The sequence below is a fragment of the Clupea harengus genome, unplaced genomic scaffold (genome assembly GCF_900700415.2).
Source record: "Clupea harengus unplaced genomic scaffold, Ch_v2.0.2, whole genome shotgun sequence".
Classification (NCBI taxonomy): Eukaryota; Metazoa; Chordata; class Actinopteri; order Clupeiformes; family Clupeidae; genus Clupea; species Clupea harengus.
The window spans coordinates 1-21261 of NW_024880547.1; the positions used below are offsets into that span (position 1 = coordinate 1).

General features: G+C 40.1%; 7 gene segments (V, D, J or C); all 7 read left to right on the forward strand.

Annotated features, from left to right (window-relative positions):
* Positions 1-267: 267 nt before the first annotated feature.
* LOC122132364 lies at positions 268-887 on the forward strand. The segment is given in 2 exon segments: positions 268-458; positions 565-887. Coding segments are annotated over 2 exon segments (375 nt in total).
* A 2219-nt stretch (positions 888-3106) lies between these two features.
* LOC122132370 lies at positions 3107-3605 on the forward strand. The segment is given in 2 exon segments: positions 3107-3185; positions 3277-3605. Coding segments are annotated over 2 exon segments (357 nt in total).
* A 1040-nt stretch (positions 3606-4645) lies between these two features.
* On the forward strand, positions 4646-5193 carry LOC122132367. The segment is given in 2 exon segments: positions 4646-4740; positions 4832-5193. Coding segments are annotated over 2 exon segments (405 nt in total).
* Positions 5194-11003: 5810 nt separating this feature from the next.
* Positions 11004-11774, forward strand: LOC122132366. The segment is given in 2 exon segments: positions 11004-11102; positions 11190-11774. Coding segments are annotated over 2 exon segments (360 nt in total).
* A 524-nt stretch (positions 11775-12298) lies between these two features.
* Positions 12299-12849, forward strand: LOC122132365. The segment is given in 2 exon segments: positions 12299-12390; positions 12521-12849. Coding segments are annotated over 2 exon segments (363 nt in total).
* Positions 12850-13428: 579 nt separating this feature from the next.
* On the forward strand, positions 13429-14139 carry LOC122132368. The segment is given in 2 exon segments: positions 13429-13710; positions 13817-14139. Coding segments are annotated over 2 exon segments (375 nt in total).
* Positions 14140-17145: 3006 nt separating this feature from the next.
* LOC122132369 lies at positions 17146-17698 on the forward strand. The segment is given in 2 exon segments: positions 17146-17258; positions 17352-17698. Coding segments are annotated over 2 exon segments (387 nt in total).
* Positions 17699-21261: the final 3563 nt, after the last annotated feature.

Sequence of the window (21261 nt, forward strand, 5' to 3'; positions counted from 1 at the left end):
GAATGAATCAATGATAGATATTAACTTATATCAACTATCAACTACCGTTTCATTTTAATATATTTTAATAGTAAGAGCAGCGGAATTAACATATCAGTTGAAATGTTTGTAAGCTCAGCCAAGAGAATGGATTCAAGCAAAATAAAATGCAGGCCATTTAATCAAATAAATCAAAATAGTGACTTCTAACCAGTGAAAAGGCCAATGCTTGAGAATAAGAAACTTTGTGAGATCAAAGACATCTAAATGTGGAGAGCCTCTATTCCCCTTTATGAAAGTCAAGAGGGCTGTCTATGCAAAGTCATGCTTCACTTCACTCCTTTATAACTGCCCTTGCTCTATTCTCATTCCCCATTCCCTTTGATTGTCTTGCAGGAACAGCTACAGTATACATTTAGATAGAAGAATGAACAGAAAAACATTTTACCATTTCATTTTCATACTTCTATTTGGACAAGGTAATGTGGATGTAACACTACACAAAACAGTACCATGTATAATATTGTAACATTCACCTCTGGCATTGCATACAAAGTAACCACTGTTGTACATATTATTTTCCAGGTATTATCTGTGATGAGATCAGACTAGATCAGTCTCCTGCTCAAGTGAAGACACCAGGAGGGACAGTTAAGATCTCCTGTAAAATATCTGGATTTGACATGACAGAACACTACATGCACTGGATCAGACAGAAACCAGGAGAGGCTTTGGAGTGGATCGGAAGAATGGACACCGGAAAGAATGATGCTATTTATGCAGAGTCTCTGAAGGGCCAGTTCACCCTGACTGAAGACGTCCCCACATCCAGCATGCAGTACTTAGAGGCCAAGAGTCTGAAAGCAGAGGACACTGCTGTTTACTACTGTGCACGAGAGGCACAGTGACTGAAGCTGGTGAAGCAGCTGCACAAAAACTATGTGCCTAAATTCTGGAGTACTTCAGAAAATATCCAGCAAAAACAAACATTCAAACAAACAATCTTGCCAGTGTCAAGGATGGTTCATTTGTTAAATAGAAGCCAAGGCCTATGAACTATCCTCCACTGGATGGCAATTTCCAGCAGAGTTAAATATGGATAAAACACACGGCATATTGTATTTCTGTGCTGTCATGCTAACTCTAGGAGGCACCATAGTGATAAGAAAGACAGGGTTCTCAGATAGGACAGGACAACAGATAGCTCAAAACAGAAAGTATTAGGCTCACTGTGTTGATTAAAACAATTAAAACTGTATAAGCCATTCAATTCTATATAACTTGTTGATCAGTCAACACAGGCTGTTGAATACCATTGACGCATAAGGTTGAGTTCCTAAGTTGGCTCTTTTTTAAACAAATGTTTGTGGTACAAAACTGAAAAAAGCCTGTTCCTGGCACCCACACAGTCAAAAACACGTGCCCCTTCAACCACGCCCAGGTATCGTATCACTGTCTCTTACAGCCTCCCAATTAGGCTTCCCTTCAGTCTCCCAATCCGCCTCTAGAGGGGGTGAACGCTCACAAACACACAAACTCAACAAACAAAACTAATAGATAAGAAAGGAAATGTCACTTAAATACATGTTTGGCTCCTACAACTGTGTTGATTAAGAGGAGGGGTTATGCAAAGTCCTCCCTCAGTCCAAGCCTTTGCTAACACATATTTTGCTGTCTTCTTTTGAACGGTGCGTTTGTGATTTTGAAGTTGCATATAGAGCATCTCATTTGCAATGAATTTTAGTACTGTCTGGTGTTCCATGGTCCTCTCCCTCATGGCCATAGTTGGTAAGTATTTGCTGGCTCTTACTACTCTGTGCTTTCTCTCTGATATAATTCCACTAATGTTTTATACATATCAACAGGCTCAAAAAGTCAAACACTGACAGAATCTGAATCGGTGATCTTGGAGAATCCCATAAACTGACCTGCACAGCCTCTGGTTTTACATTCGGGGATTACTGGATGGCTTGGATCAGACAAGTACCTGGAAAAGGGTTGGATTGGGTTGCATCTATCTCATACTGGGCTGGAAGTGAAATGTATGACTCTACTGCTGTCAAGGGAAGGTTCACCATCTCCAGAGACAACAGCAGGAGTCAGGTGTATCTGCAATGAACAGCCTGAAGGCTGACGACACTGCTGAGTGTGGAGAGATGAACACAAACTCACAGTGAAAAGAAGGGCACTGAACTGTGACTGTCAGTTTAAAAGCACAGTTTTACAGTCATATGCCTTGCTTGGCCCATGTTGGACAGCAGGTGGCATCAGAGATGTAGAATATGGGGACATTTCCATGAACTACTCAACACCACACAATGAAACATTCATTAACCTGAAATCAGATACAAATGTTACATTTCTTTCATTACAGTGAAGCTGCAAGTGAATCAGTGTATGCAAGCATATTATGTTGAAATTGATTAAAATAAATCATATTCCAAGGTAATACCACAAAACTGACACCAAAACAATAAAGTAAGCAATGATATCAAATCCAGTAGGCCTACATACACATTAATTTTAACTGATTCTAAGTACAAAGTCTCTGTTCAAATTAGGAGGAGAGAATATTATTCTAAATTCTAGATATTGTTCTAAAAGCATGAAAGTGTAATTTAGTGTTAATCACCATTATGTACAGTACAAGTGGGTGAGCTTTTTTTCTCAAAGTAATCAGCCGGTGTGCTCATAAGATGGATGATTCAGACATACTATCATGTCAAGGAAGGATATTTCATGTCCCTAACCATGTTTCAATACTGATGAATTGTAGATTTACATTTAAAACAATCAAAGCAACAGTGATTATCTGCAGTATGAAAGCATCTAACCCATATGTAGGATGTGCTCATTCATTTTGATACTAACTCTGAATTCATAGGAGGTAGGAGTCAATAAAGTTTTTATTTGATCTAAACATTGTGTAATTACAACCATTCAAAATATGATCTTTATTCGATAATTTAATTTATGTGCATGTAATGTAATGCATGACACAGAATGATCCACTAATTACTTCCTCAACTCTTGTCTCCAGCTGTCTGTCTTCCTCCCTCCCCTCTCCCTCCCTCTCATATAAAACTTCTTGTGTGGCTTCAGCTCTTCAGAAGGTTCTGGACTCTGGAGAACTCAGAAGAGCAGCTCAGCTTTCACCATAACCATGATGACTTCATCTCTACTGCTGCTGCTGGCAGTCGTTACCTGTGAGCTAAAAACACAAGATAAAATCAGTAAAATCTAAAGAGTAAATGTTATTTCTACTGTTTCACTAATTCTCTACTATCCTCTTTACAGGTGTTCATGGTATTGAGCTCATCCAGCCAAGTCATATGGATGTGAAACCAGGGGAGTCATTCTCCCTCTCCTGTAAGATTTCAGGGTTTTCAACTAGTCACTACTACAACTGGATACGCCACTCTGCTGGGAAAACAATGGAATGGATTGGGTGGATAGGTGGTGATAGTGGACAAAGTGGGACCACAGACTCATTAAAGAGCAAGATCAGTTTCACCAGAGACACCTCCACTAACACAGTAGTCTTACAAGGCCAGAACTTCCAGACTGAGGACACAGCTGTGTATTACTGTACTCGAAACCCCACACCATGACAAACATGCTACTTCCCCACACAAAAACATCAGCTGGGCCTCCACTCCAGTAACACTAGCATGTCACAGCAATAACACCATGCAGTCATATTGTTGTATTGTTGAGATGGACTTCTCTGCATGAGTCTACCTCATTCTCCCCTCCTCTTCTCAGCTCATTATTTTCCATCCCACTGTCCATCTTTTTACTGGCTATACTAGCCCAGTGCACAGACTGTACTGCCTTGCAGTACAAGAAAAAACAATCTACTTTTACATTCTAGAGTTCTATTTTTCAATTTTTTTACTTCTGTTTTATTTCAAATAAATAATTAAAATGCACGTGGTATATATAAAGCAATAAGGTGTTGTAGTCACCAAACCATTACACAACAATCGTGAGAAAAAAGTCTGCTGGCACAATTAACGTTTTTATAACATGAACATAATTTCATAGCTGCTCACATAAACACCGTGCATTAACATCTTAATCCTGAAGTCCTCAAAATACATCCATCAATATGCACGAAATACCCATCTTAGTGGTCTTTCTGTGTAGGTAGAGATTGTGTAAAACCTATTTAACATCTTATCTGATGGTGCAGTGTTCCTGTGGTTCAACTGGTACAGCAATGTCATGGGTTTGATTCCCAGGAAGCACACATCCTTCTACAAAATTTATAGATGTACAATACTGTAAGTCATTTTGGATACAGCACCCACTAAATGCCTAAGCTACATAAACATCAACTATCTAGCAACAAGAATAGCAAAGAGTATGTGGAACTGGAACATTGAACTGCTACTTAGATGTCAATGTACTGGGGCTTTTAGTAGCACTTCATGCTAAGAAAAGGAGAGTTGTGAGAACACTGACATCTGTATGATAAGAGGTTTTTAGGAGTGGTACATTTACACCTTTCACAGTCCTGTTGTGACAGACAGTGCAGACATTATTTTCCCTTATGAAATCCTAAAGATGTAAATATCTGTTTGCATCAGTGAACAAGGCCACTCCCTACTGCACGGGTTATGGCTTATAAATAGCTATTACACTCTGAATTCATATTGTCGAGTCATAACCTCAATATCTTCAGTCTTGTCATTGTGGACACATTTACTGAAGCAATGATGCTTTTAGGTGGTGGCATTGTTCTGACCTTCTTTTCATGTGAGTATTATCATCTCTCCTCCTCGAACACAACTGATGTAAAGGGTTCAGAAAAAAAAATATTTTAACGCTCTTATTTTTTGTCTTTAAGATGTTTATGGCCAGTCCCTGACCTCCTCTGGTCCAGTGGTGAAGAGACCTGGAGAGGCAGTCACTCTGTCCTGCACTGTGTCCGGGTTTTCCATGGGCTACGGGATGAACTGGATCCGTCAGAAACCAGGAAAGGGACTGGAGTGGATTGGGTATATTGATGGTGGCACTGGCACAACATTTGCCCAGTCTCTCCAGGGCCAGTTCTCTATCACCAAAGACACCAACACTAACACACTGCTCTTACAAGTGAAAAGCCTGAAAGCTGAGGACACAGCTGTGTATTACTGTGCTCGAGATACACAGTCACACAAGGGACGGCAGACCTGTACAAAAACAACTCTGAAATCTGTCACTACATAGGGAACTAAGATGTTAATATACATGAATAAAATATTTTCTCTCAAGATGAAAGGGGATCTACAATGTCTGTTACATAAAATTCAACTAAAGAGCTTTCTCTCCAGCCATCAAATTCGAACCATTTAACAGAACAAACTCTGGCAAAAGCTTGCAAAAGCTAAAACTTTAGGCCCCAGTTGTGATTTTTTTTAAATCTGGTAATGCACATCAACACTCTTTCAGCACCATTTACAATGATGATGCTACTGTATGCTGTTCTCTAACTGTTTCATCATATTTGTGCAGTTTAAGAATTCACAAATGCAAATCAGGCTGCAGCATCCAAACTGTGCTGACATCACTAGTCCCTCTTGCCCCCTCTTGGCCAATATATATGTATGAATATTAATATATTAAAACTTCTTGAGTTACAACACCAAACCATTATAAAACAATTGCAATCGCGCAAACAATTCTGAATGTCACCCACTGATTATGCCTTTAAGCAGAATAGCGTGAAAGAAAGCCCTGAATGATCCTGTCAAACTGTGTTGCATCATTAAATACACCACATAAAGGCACGCACATTATACTCTCTTTGCCTAATATTCACAGTAATGCTTTAAAATGTTTCAGTATATGTGTTGGGATTAGTTGTTAGAAATTCATAATATATTTTGAAGTAAACCCCATTTACTATTTATTATATTTGATTGTGAATAAGTATAATATGAAATATTAGAATGCATTACTATAATAACCTTTGGAAAATAGGAAAGATTTTAATGCATTATAGGTTATTATAGATCACATAAGGGCCTCTACCACACTATAACATGTTATAAAGGTGGTTATAAAAAGCTATGGACATGTTCATATGTTTATAAGGATGGTTGCAATGCCATTATATGACATTATACATGTCATTCACATTCTGATGTCACATGACATTTCAAAATCTGTTTAATTGGAAATAGTTAAATGTGACATGATTTATTTGTTGACGGGTGTGTCACTGAAGTAACCAAACATGTTTGGCCTTTCTATTCTGTCTTGTCACAATATTCAAATGCCACCAGCCTCACCCTGCCCTCTCTGTATTTAATGTGAAGCACGAGTATCCCTGTCACTCAAACAGCTCAAGGTCAGAGTGGCGGCTCTTACCTGCTGATCTTGAAGACACATCATGTTTCCTACATCTCTCCTCTTACTGCTGCTGGTTAATATCTCGTGTGAGTTACTCATATCTTTAAAATGAGTAATCCTTCATTCATATCCTTGATTTTCTTTGCATGTAATGATCTTATTTGTTTTCCCAGGTGTCTATTGTCAAGTTCAGCTCAATCAGCAAAGTTCTGTGACCATACAGCCAGGCCAAGTATTGACCCTGTCCTGTGGTGTTTCTGGGTATTCACTCAGTGACTCAAGCTACTGTACCAACTGGATAAAACAACCTGCTGGAAAAGCACTGGAGTGGATTGGGCGTGTGTGTAGTAGTGGCAGTGTGAAATACAGTGACAAACTGAAGAGCAAGTTCAGCGTCTCCAGAGACACTTCCAGCAGCACAGTGACTCTACTGGGACAGAGCCTGCAGACTGAAGACTCGGCTGTGTACTACTGTGCCCGATACTCACCGTGTAGCAAAACATCACCATAGCAGAACAAAAACCTCCCCGGAGGCTCCTTTTCAAAAGGATTCAACACAGAACCATTATTGAAATATCAGCGTATAATCAGGGTTAGGACCTGTCTGAATGAATGAGAGAAAGGTGTCATGGGTCAGATCAGTTCTACAACATTGTATGACGTTCACTGCCTCAATTTCTAGTACGATGAGACAGAAATGCTGCGTTGAGGACCAGGAAAGAGAACCCTGTGGCTAAAAAGGTGTCTTACAATTTGTCCATTAATGTGCTATTTTTGGTAATCCAAATACATATCTTATTGCATCATGTGTTCATGTGGTGTGACTCCTGTTGGCAATCTGCAGGTATTAAATATGTCAAGCACAGGGTGGTTGTAGTTGCTTCTTGCTTTCTTGTCCAGGGGCCCTTGATTTCATAACCCATCCATGCTAATTGTCTCACTTATGTGACGGTCATATAACACACCGCTACGCCAGCGCGTCTAGTTTAAATGGATATTGAGTAGTTGGGTCACCTTTCTTTCAGACTCCATCGGATAGTTGCTCATTGGATGTGTTTGGAAATATATACGGTCCACACACAGCTGTGAAATATACTGTATGTACAGAATATCTGTGCCTAAATGTATGACAGAAGAAATGAAGTATATTAACTGCCATGAGGTGTCACAAAACAAGCAATGCAAATATGGAGACGCATTAGAATGAGAGCATCAATCTGTTTATAAACTCATATTAGCTCAAATTAAACAGTGTTATTCTGTCTGTGCTGAAATGATGGCTGAAATGGACATCGTCTCTGTATATATTTGTTATATGTACATCCTTACGTAGCACATTGGTATTTGTTCATTTCTCTGTCAGAGGAGGTGTTTTCCTGGATTCGTTCTCCAGGGATCCCTTAATTTCCAATGAACGTTCAAGCTGAAAAAAAACACATGGAAGCTCAAGAAGGGGAAATATTGTGTCTGTGTAGGTCTGATGTTCCATCTCTTCCGACACTGGGAGACTGTCTGGGTGTTGTGGGGTCTTCTGCCATGCATCTGCCAACCAGCAAAGGGGAGGAGCTCATGCAAAAAAGCTACACATTCATAAACTCTGTTACCCTGCAACACTGCAGTTCATCCATGATTTACTTCTCTCAGTGGAATATGAGTCTCTTCACTGTTGTAATCTTAACAGCTATGGCTGTGTGCTTCACAGGTAATATTTAATGCGTTTGCTAGAAAGATACTTTAAGAGGAACAGTTGATTGAAGTATTCTCCCTTCTTTTAAATTGTGTGTTTACAAGTGGTCAGGGTGTGACCCTGACTGAATCTGAACCAGTAGTGATTAACCCGGAGGATCTCACAAACTGACCTGCACAACTGCTGGTTCACATTCAGCAGCCACTGGATGGGCTGGGTCAGACAGGCTCCTGGGAAAGGCCTGGAATGGTTGTCAACTATCACAAATGGTGGTGGCTCTACATATTATTCAAGCTCTGCACAGGGACGATTCAGCATCTCCAGAGACGACAAAAGAATCAACTCTATCTGCAGATGGGCAGTCTGAAGACTGAGGACACAGCTGTTTATTACTGTGCTCGAGAGTCACAGTGGTATGAAAGTCTGCAGCACAGTACTAAAAACATGTGTGTGTGTGTCAACTATCACATATGACAGTCCTTACATGTACTACTCACGAACTGTTCGGAAGGTTCGCCATCTCCATAGACAACAGCAACAATCAACTCAATCTGCCCATAACCCATATCCCCCTCCCCAGCTCTCTCTCACCTTTCTTTGGGTCACACACATTGACGCATCTGTACACATATACATACACACCGCTACTTTGTGTCCTGTTTCCTCTGATACATGGCCAATATAGAAATCCCTAGACATTATTTCTTGGTTGTCCTTGTTTTTGCGTCTTGTTTGTCTATTAAATTAATTATTTTCATTCTTATTTAAAGTCCAAACTTGTGTCAGCGTCCCTTTATATGTTGCGCTCTCGTGGATCAGGTCGTAACAGAAGTTTTCTTAAAGAGTCACTGAGACAGTACTTCTAATACTATACCTCCAGCTTTCAGACACGCTGAAAGCTAAATGCCTACGCTAGGTTCAAATCGGTGAATTTCATTATCAATTTACCAAAATTGAGACAATGAGACAGTAGTTCATTTTTTAAAGCAGCAGCAAGGAGTTGTTGTCTAAAACTAGCATTCTTACTACATAAAAAGCATGCAAAATCTTTCAATCACCATAAACAGTCCAGTTCGCACTGGTAAACGCTTGATAACATACAAACGGGTACTTTTTAGCGATATAGTTGGCAATGTGCTGTGAAAGTTTTTTTTTTTTTTTTACATTTTTGTGGAGTGTTCTGTCCATAGAACTACATACTGTATATCCTTGATGCCTGGTGTGTAGATAGTGTAACACGATGGACTCCATACTCCTGTCCAATCCAACGACAAACTGTGCTGTCATCGCCGGTATCTGATTGTCTCCTCAGTGAGCACTGCACCAAACGTCACAACAAGAATTATTTCAGCCACCAGAGGGCAGCCGTTGCAAACGAACCCTCCCCTTCAACTCATCATAACACATTGTTGTGCTTGCTGTGTGTAAAGTTTGTGCAGAATACAAATGTATGAGAATTGTTGGACAGATGAAATGTATTAATACCCTAGTTGTCAAAAGCCAGCCATCTTATTATATTTGTGAGTTAATACTGTATTATCCTAAACAGGAAAGAAGTAAAACATGTCATACTGCAAAGAAGTTTTCCTTTTTAACATGACTAACCATTAAATTGCCCAGTGTTAAAATCACTGTCTACTTCTGAACTGTATTTATTCACGCTTTTTTGCATTCTCAATCATATTGTTGACACCACGATGATTCCATTTGTGACTGAGATCATTCTCATAACTCTCTGTCTGAAAGGTGAGTATGGAGGAATGACTCATGATGCCAAACTCACACAGACTGACCTGCATGTACACTGGGTTTGGTGGCCATTGTTTCATTGCTTAAATCAGACGAACCCCTGGAAAAGGCTTGGAATGGGCTGCATACATACAGATGACCTCTAAACACTACTCAGATGCATACAGATGACCTCTAAACACTACTCAGATACATACAGATGACCTCTAAACACTACTCAGATGCATACAGATGACCTCTAAACACTACTCAGATGCGTACAGATGACCTCTAAACACTACTCAGATGCATACAGATGACTTCTAAACACTACTCAGATGCATACAGATGACCTCTAAACACTACTCAGATGCATACAGATGACCTCTAAACACTACTCATATACATACAGATGACCTCTAAACACTACTCAGATGCATACAGATGACCTCTAAACACTACTCATATGCATACAGATGACCTCTAAGCACTACTGAGATGCTGATTAAGGAAGGTTCACCATCACCAGAGACAACAGCAAGAGTCAGATGTATCTGCATATGAACAGCATGAACTGAAGAACCGAACTGAACTGAACTGAAGCACAAAATGAGCGATGAGACATAGATTTAGCTAGTACTCAAACACCAGTTTGATACATGATTATACATTAGTTGACATGCCAGTCAGAGAACATTAATCCATATATCTGCACAGATACCTGTCCCATCATGAATCATGGTCCTACACCAAACGGTGCATACAACACGTGTGCATGTGCAGATATGACATCACCTGTGTGACACTACAGAATGGCTCTGATTTACAGACAACTATCAAACTATCGCCAACATTGTGTTCTCCTGCTAAGGTCAATACAGACTCATATAATAACACTCACAATATATAGACAGTAGAAACCAATGGTCTGTTGATAACTACGTAGAATCCCTCCTCAATAACATCCTCTTCAATAGTGTATGAAGCTGTAAGGTTGTACCACACAAAGGGACTGTATTAGGGGGATCTACTTAGAGGCCTTTGAAATATAACGGTCAAAAATGAGCTTTTCATGCATTCCAAAAGTGTTTGTCATCTAAAATGAATGCACAATCTCCATTTCAAGTCTCTCGAGGGCGTTTTTACCCAAGACTTTCTGCCATCTGTTTATCTGACATCTGACAAGATGTCTCCTCCTACTCTTTCTGCTGAATCCTAATTAGCCATCCCAAACGGGGAGAGTTCACGCCCAAATCAAGAGTGTGGATATATAGCCCATGGGGCACCGGCACTGCATACGAGAAAGACAACAACTGTGACAACATGAACATGTTAACTGTGTTTGTCCTAATAGCAATATCTGTTGCAGGTAAGAGCCACTCATTTTTATTTCTTTATTTTATTAAATTGTAGACCATTTTCGAGCTAATCTGATTGATTTTGTCTCTATCTGCAGATTCCAGGGGTCAGACTCTGACTGAATCTGAGCCTGTAGTTCTTAAACCCGGAGACTCCCACAAACTGACCTGCACGTACTCTGGCTTTAGCAGTGATCCTTGGATAGCGTGGATCAGACAAGGTCCAGGAAAAGGGCTGGAGTGGCTGGCTCTAATTCACCCCACATCAAGAAGTTCTACATACTACGCTCAGTCCATTCAGGGAAGGTTCACAATTTCCAGAGACAACAGCAAGAAACAGAGTTACCTACAGATGAACAGCCTGAAAACCGAAGACTCTGCTGTGTACTACTGTGCTCGAGAGCCACAGTGAGAGATAAAGCTTAAGTGCAGCACAAAAACACATGCCATTTTTCTGGATCAGGGGACAAAGTGTAACTGCAGTTCAGATAGGACCAAAATACCTTTCCTTGTAAAAAAAAAAAAAAACTCAATGATAAATGTTCACATAACATGAAGTACCAAATATCGCAAATACAAAGTCATTATTTGTTCACCTTAGTATTTATTTTTTCATAAATGATTTATTTATTTACCCACCAATCTTTTGTCTACTGTGACGATACACAAGTGCCTTTCATTGAAAAAACTCACAAACTCACATCATAACTATTGCATTGAAACATGCCACATCCAGACATCAAACATCACAATAGCTGACACATTTTAAATGGCACAATAGTGTGACATTAATGTGACATTGCTTACTGAGCCCAAGTACACAATATTAGCGTCTTTATCCCTTTCATGCCACTTGCATTCCTTTGTCTGAGTGTTTCAGCGGTGCCGTTAAAATAAGCTGTGATGCTCGTGGAGTGGTGGACTGATATAAAGAAAAATATCTCTTTAGTTCAGTACATTACAGGTATATACTATACTGTACAGTTACAGCCAAAAAATCAGACCCCTATTGCCTTCATCAACATGTTGAGACATTATGAAGCCCCAGACATCATCGTTTTAATTCTGCATAGTCATAATCATCACAGTTTGAATTTGCAACTCAGATTCTGGTTATTTTTCCCCTCTGCCATTGGATGATCTTGTCTGATCCCATTCCCTGTGTATAAAGCCCTGATGAAACAGTCCACATAAAGGAGCAGCGTCCTCTTCCTCTGCCTCAGTTGAGCTGTAACAGCTTGACACCAGCACACATTATGGTTCCCACCAGTGTCTTACTGTTGCTGACAGCTGCATCCTGTGAGTCTCTCTGGAGGGTTGACTAGCAAAAACAATACAGCCATCAGTGTACCATTACATTACATTATCTTTATGTAATGAATGCATGCAACTAATAACTTGATTGTTTTTTGTTTATTTGTTTGTTTAGATGTTCAGTCGGATGTTGAGCTCACTCAGCCCAGCTCCATAGTAATTAAGCCTGGGGACCCTCTCACCATCCCCTGTAAGGTGTCTGGATACGCTGTTACTGATAATAGCTACGCAACAGCATGGATCCGACAGCCTGCAGGGAAATCACTGGAGTGGATAGTGCACATATGGGGAGGTGGTAATGTATACCAAAAAGATTCCTTGAAGAGCAAGTTCAGCATCTCTAAAGATCCCTCCAGCAGCACAGTGACTCTGAGAGGGCAGAACCTGCAGACTGAAGACTCAGCTGTCTATTACTGTGCCAGGCGACCACTGTGATACCAACCAGTAGAGGACCTGTGCAAAAACTTTACTGACACAATATAAACAATACAAAATGCTTGAGTAGAATTAATGTTTAAGCACAGTATAGACAATTACTCAGCATATTACATTTGTGTGAAATAACATTAAAATAAAGTAAAATAAATATTCAGAAAATGTGAAATGGGTGGGCTCCATGTACCTATCCAAACCAAGCCCGAACTGTGCTGACATCACTAGTCCCTCTTGCCCCCTCTTGGCCAATCAACGCTGCAGTACTTATTTCAGCTGGTAGAGGGCAGCCTATGAAAACTCTCATTCACCTTTTTAACTCATCAGAACACACTGCTGTGAAGTCTGAGCTACTGTGTAACACTCTACTGTCAAACTGTCAGTGACGGCTGAGTGGAAAACAAATGCTGCTCTCTGAAATAGAGAAGGTGTCACTACCACTGGTGAGCTATTTCAGGCTTCATTTTAATATATTTTAACAGCCAGTAAGAGCAACGGAATTCACATATCAGTTGAAATGTTTGTAAGCTCAGCCAAGAGAATGGATTAAAGCAAAATGAAATGCAGGCCATTTAAACAAATAAATCAAAACAGTGACTTCTAACCAGTGAAAAGGCCAATGCTTGAGAATAAGAAACTTTGTGAGATCAACGACATCTAAATGTGGAGAGCCTCTATTCCCCTTTATGAAAGTCAAGAGGGCTGTCTATGCAAAGTCATGCTTCACTTCACTCCTTTATAACTGCCCTTGCTCTATTCTCATTCCCCATTCCCTTTGATTGTCTTGCAGGAACAGCTACAGTATACATTTAGATAGAAGAATGAACAGAAAAACATTTTACCATTTCATTTTCATACTTCTATTTGGACAAGGTAATGTGGATGTAACACTACACAAAACTGTTCAGTGTATAATATTGTAACATTTCCCTCTGGCACTGCATACAAAGTAACCACTGTTTAACATATTATGTTCCAGGTGTTATCTGTGATGAGATCAGACTAGATCAGTCTCCTGCTCAAGTAAAGACACCAGGAGGGACAGTTAAGATCTCCTGTAAAACATCTGGATTTGTCATGACAAAATTCTACATGCACTGGATCAGACAGAAACCAGGAGAGGCTTTGGAGTGGATCGGAAGAATGGACACCGGAAAGAATGATGCTATTTATGCAGAGTCTCTGAAGGGCCAGTTCACCCTGACTGAAGACGTCCCCACATCCAGCATGCAGTACTTAGAGGCCAAGAGTCTGAAAGCAGAGGACACTGCTGTTTACTACTGTGCACGAGACGCACAGTGACTGAAGCTGGTGAAGCAGCTGCACAAAAACTATGTGCCTAAATTCTGGAGTACTTCAGAAAATATCCAGCAAAAACAAACATTCAAACAAACAATCTTGCCAGTGTCAAGGATGGTTCATTTGTTAAATAGAAGCCAAGGCCTATGAACTATCCTCCACTGGATGGCAATTTCCAGCAGAGTTAAATATGGATAAAACACACGGCATATTGTATTTCTGTGCTGTCCTGCTAACTCTAGGAGGCACCATAGTGATAAGAAAGACAGGGTTCTCAGATAGGACAGGACAACAGATAGCTCAAAACAGAAAGTATTAGGCTCACTGTGTTGATTAAAACAATTAAAACTGTATAAGCCATTCAATTCTATATAACTTGTTGATCAGTCAACACAGGCTGTTGAATACCATTGACGCATAAGGTTGAGTTCCTAAGTTGGCTCTTTTTTAAACAAATGTTTGTGGTACAAAACTGAAAAAAGCTTGTTCCTGGCACCCACACAGTCAAAAACACGTGCCCCTTCAACTACGCCCAGGTACCATATCACTGTCTCTTACAGCCTCCCAATTAGGCTTCCCTTCAGTCTCCCAATCCGCCTCTAGAGGGGGTTGACGCTCACAAACACACAAACTCAACAAACAAAACTAACGATAAGACAGGAAATATCACTTAATATTAAATACATGTTTGGCTCCTACAACTGTGTTGATTAAGAGGTGGGGTTATGCAAAGTCCTCCCTCAGTCCAGGCCTTTGCTAACACATGTTTTGCTGTCTTCTTTTGAACGGTGCATTTGTGATTTTGAAGTTGCATATAGAGCATCCCATTTGCAATGAATGTTAGTACTGTCTGGTGTTCCATGGTCCTCTCCCTCATGGCCATAGTTGGTAAGTATTTGCTCACTCTTACCACTCTGTGCTTTCTCTCTGAGGTGAGGAAATAAAGTATGATGAACAAAACCATGAAGCATTTCATCTCCCTGTTCATCCATGGTATGGATGTGCTAATTCATGTGCAGATGTACTGTAGACAGACATTAAGTCTGTTACCACAAAGACCTCTGAGCAATGTTGTTTCTGATGAAAGCACTCACACAGGGAACCGTTATCACTGAGAGCATCAAAACTGACCCAAGCTCAAACATTCTGCCTGTGCGAAGATACCATTGTTGTTTTCTTGCAATGCAAGCATGAACACACATCATGAGAGAAGCTGCACACTATAGACTTCTTTAACATCATCAAAATATGCCCCAAAATGTGACGGCAAACTAATTCAGTTTGTATTCTTTATATCGTGATGTTAAGTGTTATGTACAAATCGCTTTCTTTCTTTGCATGAGGACCCCATAAGGAGATCCCATTTCCCTCAGTTTGAGGTTAACACAGACCAGTTGGCAGATGCATCCTGTGTGTGTGTGTGTGTGTGTATGTGTGTGTGTGTGTGTGTGTGTGTGTTCAGAATGGACGATGGTGGGGAGGGTGACATAGGTGGATTCCAGCCCTCTACACAGTTCTAATTCTAGCATGTCATCGATACACACCTTTCCTTTTCCGCCATCATGCCATGCAAAACCAACAATCTCCTTTACATATATACATCTCTCAAACTAACCAGATCTAAAGGGAAGTAACATATCATCAATAGCTGAACATGAACATCATAACAGGAATCCTGCTACTGCAGATGCTGACTGGTGAGTACTCCCAAGGTGTGACTGATATGTAATATGTCTAAAAATCTATATGGTTCTCTGTCCAAATAGTGGATGAGAATATAATGTGAAAATATCTATTTTATTGATCTTAGTGTTTTTTTCTACATTTTCCAGGATTGCAGAGTCAGATATTGTCTGAGTCTGAACCAGCTGTTGTAAAACCTGGTCAATCTCATAAACTGACCTGCACTGCTTCTGGGCTGGACTTTGATGGCTACTGGATGGCTTGGATCAGGCAGGCTCCTGGGAAAGGGCTTGAGTTTGTTGCAATTATCGAGAATGACAGTAATCGCAAATTTTATTCGAATGCCGTTCAAGGAAGATTCACTGTCTCCAGAGACAACAATGTGGACCAGCTGTATCTGCAGATGAACAGTCTAAAGGCTGAGGACACGGCTGTTTATTACTGTGCCCGAGACACACAGTCACAAAAGAGGCTGCCTTGCAGTACAAGAAATAACAATCTACTTTTACATTCCAGAGTTCTATTTTTCATTTTTTTTTACCTCTGTTTTATTTAAAATACATAATTAAAATGCACGTGGTATATATAAAGCAATAAGGTGTTGCCTTTTTGTAGTTTTTTGAGTTACAACACCAAGCCGTCATACAACAATCATGAGAAAAAGACTGCTGGCACAATTAAAGTTTTTATAACATGAACATAATTTCATAGCTGCTCACATAAACACCGTGCATTAACATCTTAATCCTGAAGTCCTCAAAATACATCCATCAATATGCATGAAATACCCATCTTAGTGATCTTTCTGTGTAGGTAGAGATTGTGTAAAACCTATTTAACATCTTATCTGATGGTGCAGTGTTCCTGTGGTTCAACTGGTACAGCAATGTCATGGGTTTGATACCCAGGAAGCACACATCCTGCTACAAAATGTATAGATGTACAATACTGTAATAAGTCATTTTGGATACAGCACCCACTAAATGCCTAAGCTACATAAACATCAACTATCTAGCAACAAGAATAGCAAAGAGCATGCAGAACTGGAACATTGAACTGCTACTTAGATGTTAATGTACTGGGGGCTTTCAGTAGCACATCATGCTAGGAAAATGAGAGTTGTGAGAACACTGACATCAGTATGATAAGAGGTTTTTGGAGTGGTATATTTACACCTTTCACAGTCCCGTTGTGACAGACAGTGCAGACATTATTTTCCCTTATGAAATCCTAAAGATGTAAATCTCTGTTTGCATCAGTGAACAAGGCCACTCCCTACTGCACGGGTTATGGCTTATAAATAGCTATTAGTTGGAGGATAGTCTCTGAATTCATATTGTCGAGTCATAACCTCAATATCTTCAGTCTTGTAATTGTGGACACATTTACTGAAGCAACGATGCTTTTAGGTGGTGGCATTGTTCTGACTTTCTTTTCATGTGAGTATTATCATCCTCTCCCTCCTCAAACACAACTGATCTAAAGGGTTCAGAAAAAAAATAATTTTAACGCTCTTATTTTTTGTCTTTAAGATGTTTATGGCCAGTCTCTGACCTCCTCTGGTCCAGTGGTGAAGAGACCTGGAGAGGCAGTCACTCTGTCCTGCACTGTGTCTGGGTTTTCCATGAGCAGCTACTACATGTCCTGGATCCGTCAGAAACCAGGAAAGGGACTGGAGTGGATTGGGTATATTGATACAGGCACTAGCACAACATTTGCCCAGTCTCTCCAGGGTCAGTTCTCCATCACCAAAGACACCAACACTAACACACTGCACTTACAAGTGAAAAGCCTGAAAGCTGAGGACCGGCTGTTTATTACTGTGCACGAAGGACACAGTCACACAAGGGCCTGCAGACCTGTACAAAAACATCTCTGAAATCTGTCACTACATAGGGAACTGAGATGTTAATATACCTGAATAAAATATTTTCTCTCAAGGTGAAAAGTTGATCTACAATGTTATTTAATTATAGAGCTTTCTCTCCATCTATCAGTTCAAATTCTAACCATTTAACAGAACCAACTCTGGCCAAAGCTTGCAAAAGCTCAAACTTTTTTTTATCTAACTCATACTCTATCAGCACCATTTACAATGATGAAGCTTCTGTATGCAGTTCTCTAACTGTTTCATCATAAGGGTGCAGTTTAAGAATTCACAAATGCAAATCAGGTAAGGCTGCAGTATGGTGAGTCTCTGACCCCTGACCTCTCTGACCTGTTGATGTCTAACCACCGTTGCAACCTTGGACATTACAACCGTCGTTCAGAGATTGTGTGCATCTATTATGTTCAAATTTTACCCACATCTATTATGCTTGGGGTCAATTTGACCCCCAGCAATTTAAACCTCCAAAAAATTATTATAATTCTTTTCTTTTTACCCACGTTTATGTGTCAGGTACTTTAGGTTTGTTTGTTGACTACCTAAATAGCCCTTAAAAAAAACAATACCCCCACCCGTCCCCCTTATACAGTGGGGAAAATAAGTATTTGAACCCCTGCCGATTTCGCAAGTTTGGCCACTTGCAAAGAAATGTGTGATCTATAATTGTAATAGTAGGTGTATTTTAAAAAAAATCCAGAAAACTGCATTTTATAACATTTATGACTGAATTTGCATTTGATGCAGAAAATAAGTATTTGAACCCCTAGCAAAACATGACTTAGTACTTGGTGGAATAACCCTTGTTGGCAAGCACAGACGTCAGACTTTTCTTGTAGTTGGTCACCAGGTTTACACACATCTCTTGCAGATCCTCTCCAAATCCTTAAGGTTGCGTTTTCAATGGAGGGAATGAGGGAATGAGGTTCAAGCTCAATATTCCACGTTACATGGCCACATCTATAGTCCCCTCGATGCAGTGGAGTCGTCCTGTACCCTTGGCAGAGAAACAGCCCCAAAGCATAATGTTTCCACCTCCATGCTTGACGGTGGGGATGGTGTTCATATTCAGCCTTCTTCCCCCTCCAAACGCGGCAAGTCGAGTTGATGCCAAAGAGCTTGATTTTGGTCTCATCTGACCACATCCTGTCTCCCAATCCTCCTTAGAATCATTCAAGCGTTCATTAGCAAACTTCAGACGGCCCTGTACATGTGCTTCCTTGAGCAGGGGGACCTTGCGAGTGCTGCAGTACTTCAAACCATTACGGCGTAGTGTGTTGCCAATGGTTTTCTTGGTGACTGTGGTCCCAGCTGCCTTGAGATCATTCACAAGCTCCCCCTGTGTAGTTATGGGGTTATTCTGCACCTTTCGGATGATCACCGATACCGCACGAGGGGATATCTTGCATGGAGCCCCAGACCTAGAGCGATTGACAGTTGTTTGGTGTTGCTTCCATTTACAAATAATCGCACCAATAGTTGTCTGCTTCTCACCAAGCGGCTTGCCGATGGTTTTGTAACCCATTCCAGCCTTGTGCAGGTCTACAATCTTATCTCTGATGTCCTTGGTCAACTTTTGGTCTTGCCCATGGTGGTGAGGTTGAAGGTGTGAAGTATGATTCTTTGGACAGGTTTATTTTCTACACGTCACCAGTTGAGATCAGGTGTACCTTGTTAGGCCTAATGAGGACTAATCTGTGTGCTTCTTGGGCACATAACTGGTCATTGGGAGCCAGAATTCTTGCTGTTTGCTTGGGGTTCAAATACTTATTTTCTGCATCAAATACAAATAAAGTCATAAATGTTATAAAATGCAGTTTTCTGGATTTGTTTGTTGATATTCTGTTTCTCACTGTTAAAATACACCTACCATTACAATTATAGATCACACATTTCTTTGCAAGTGGCCAAACTTGCGAAATCGGCAGGGGTTCAAATACTTATTTTCCCCACTGTACATCCAGAATACATGTTACGCGACTATGGAGAAATATGCAGATCCCCATAAAATCTCACTGATTGACCTAAAATTGGAAAGAGATATCCTTCCGGTGTTGTTATGGCTTCATATTATTTCTAAGTACATATTGTTATTATCTATAACATTTGGAATAAAAAACTATTTATTTTATCATCAATGTGATGAAAAAAGTTGATATTTCTTATATATTTTATACAATTAAAACAGCCTGGGGTCAAATTGTACGTCGCTTTGGACAAAAGCGTCTGCTAAATAACTAAATGTAAATGTAAATGTAAATTGACCCCAAACAACACCTATGCGTAAAGTATGTGTACAGGACATTGAAAACATCTCATCATGTTAATTTTGTGTTTACCCAGTTGTCCCCATTAAATTAGGAAAAGTCATTAAATATGAAGCAAAAAAAATGATGTCAAACATTTATTTAGAGACGTTAAACATTGAATGGGGTCAAATTGACCCCAAACATAATAGGAGGGTTAATATACCTGAATACAATATTTTTCTCAAGGTGAAAGGGGATCTACAATGTCTGTTAGATGTCATTCAACTATAGAGCTTTCTCTCCAGCCATCAGGTCAAATTCTGACCATTTAACAGAACAAACAAGCTCTCAGCACCATTTACAATGATGAAGCTTCTGTATGCAGTTCTCTAACTGTTTCATCGTATGGGTGCAGTTTAAGAATTCACAAATGCAAATCAGGTAAGGCTGCAGCATGGTGAGTCTCTGACCCCTGACCTCTCTGACCTGTCGTTGTCTAACCACCGTTGCAACCTTGGACATTACAACCGCCGTTCAGCGATTGTGTGCATCTCAAAAGCATAGTTCCAATGATCAATTGCAAAGATGGTCACAAAGTTGGGTGGTTGGAACGACTACTTCAGACCGGTTGTTAGGAGCGCCATTTCTGGATATTTATTGTTGTCGTTTTAACAACGTTTTAATTGCGTTAGTTTGACAAGATTGACCCTCACCCTACCTATCTGAACACCAACCAACTTTACATTTCAGTTATTATATACATTAAAATGAATATTAATCTTGAGTGACCTGCTCAACCAAGGTGGTTAGACACCAGCGCTTTTGAGAAACCCGTCCTCTTACCATGGAGCCACTGCGCATGTACAGGTAGGCCATGAATAATTAATGAGATATGGCGACACAAAATTAAACTCTTCTCACACTCATTATGAGTTAGTTCTTCATTCTCAGCAATGTTAAGTACAAGGCCGCTACAACAGCTGCTCTAGTAAATGTGTAGCACATATTTTTGCCCTCTACATTCTGCATTTCGCATTTTTACTGCTAATTGAAGTTTTAGTATTAGTTTTAGTGAACTATAGTTACCCTGGTCTGCACCCATGAAAAAGCCCATGATCTGGTATGAACACCCAGCCTGACACAGACATGCTGTCAAATAAGCTCATGTGAATTATATGAATCTACTTTCCTTCTTCAACCAGGTCCAGGTAGGGCATTAAGGACCTATAACAATAATGTACATATACAGTTCTAGCTAATAAATAGACAGCTACAGCGAGATGGGTCAGAAGAATTAAAAAGTAGAGT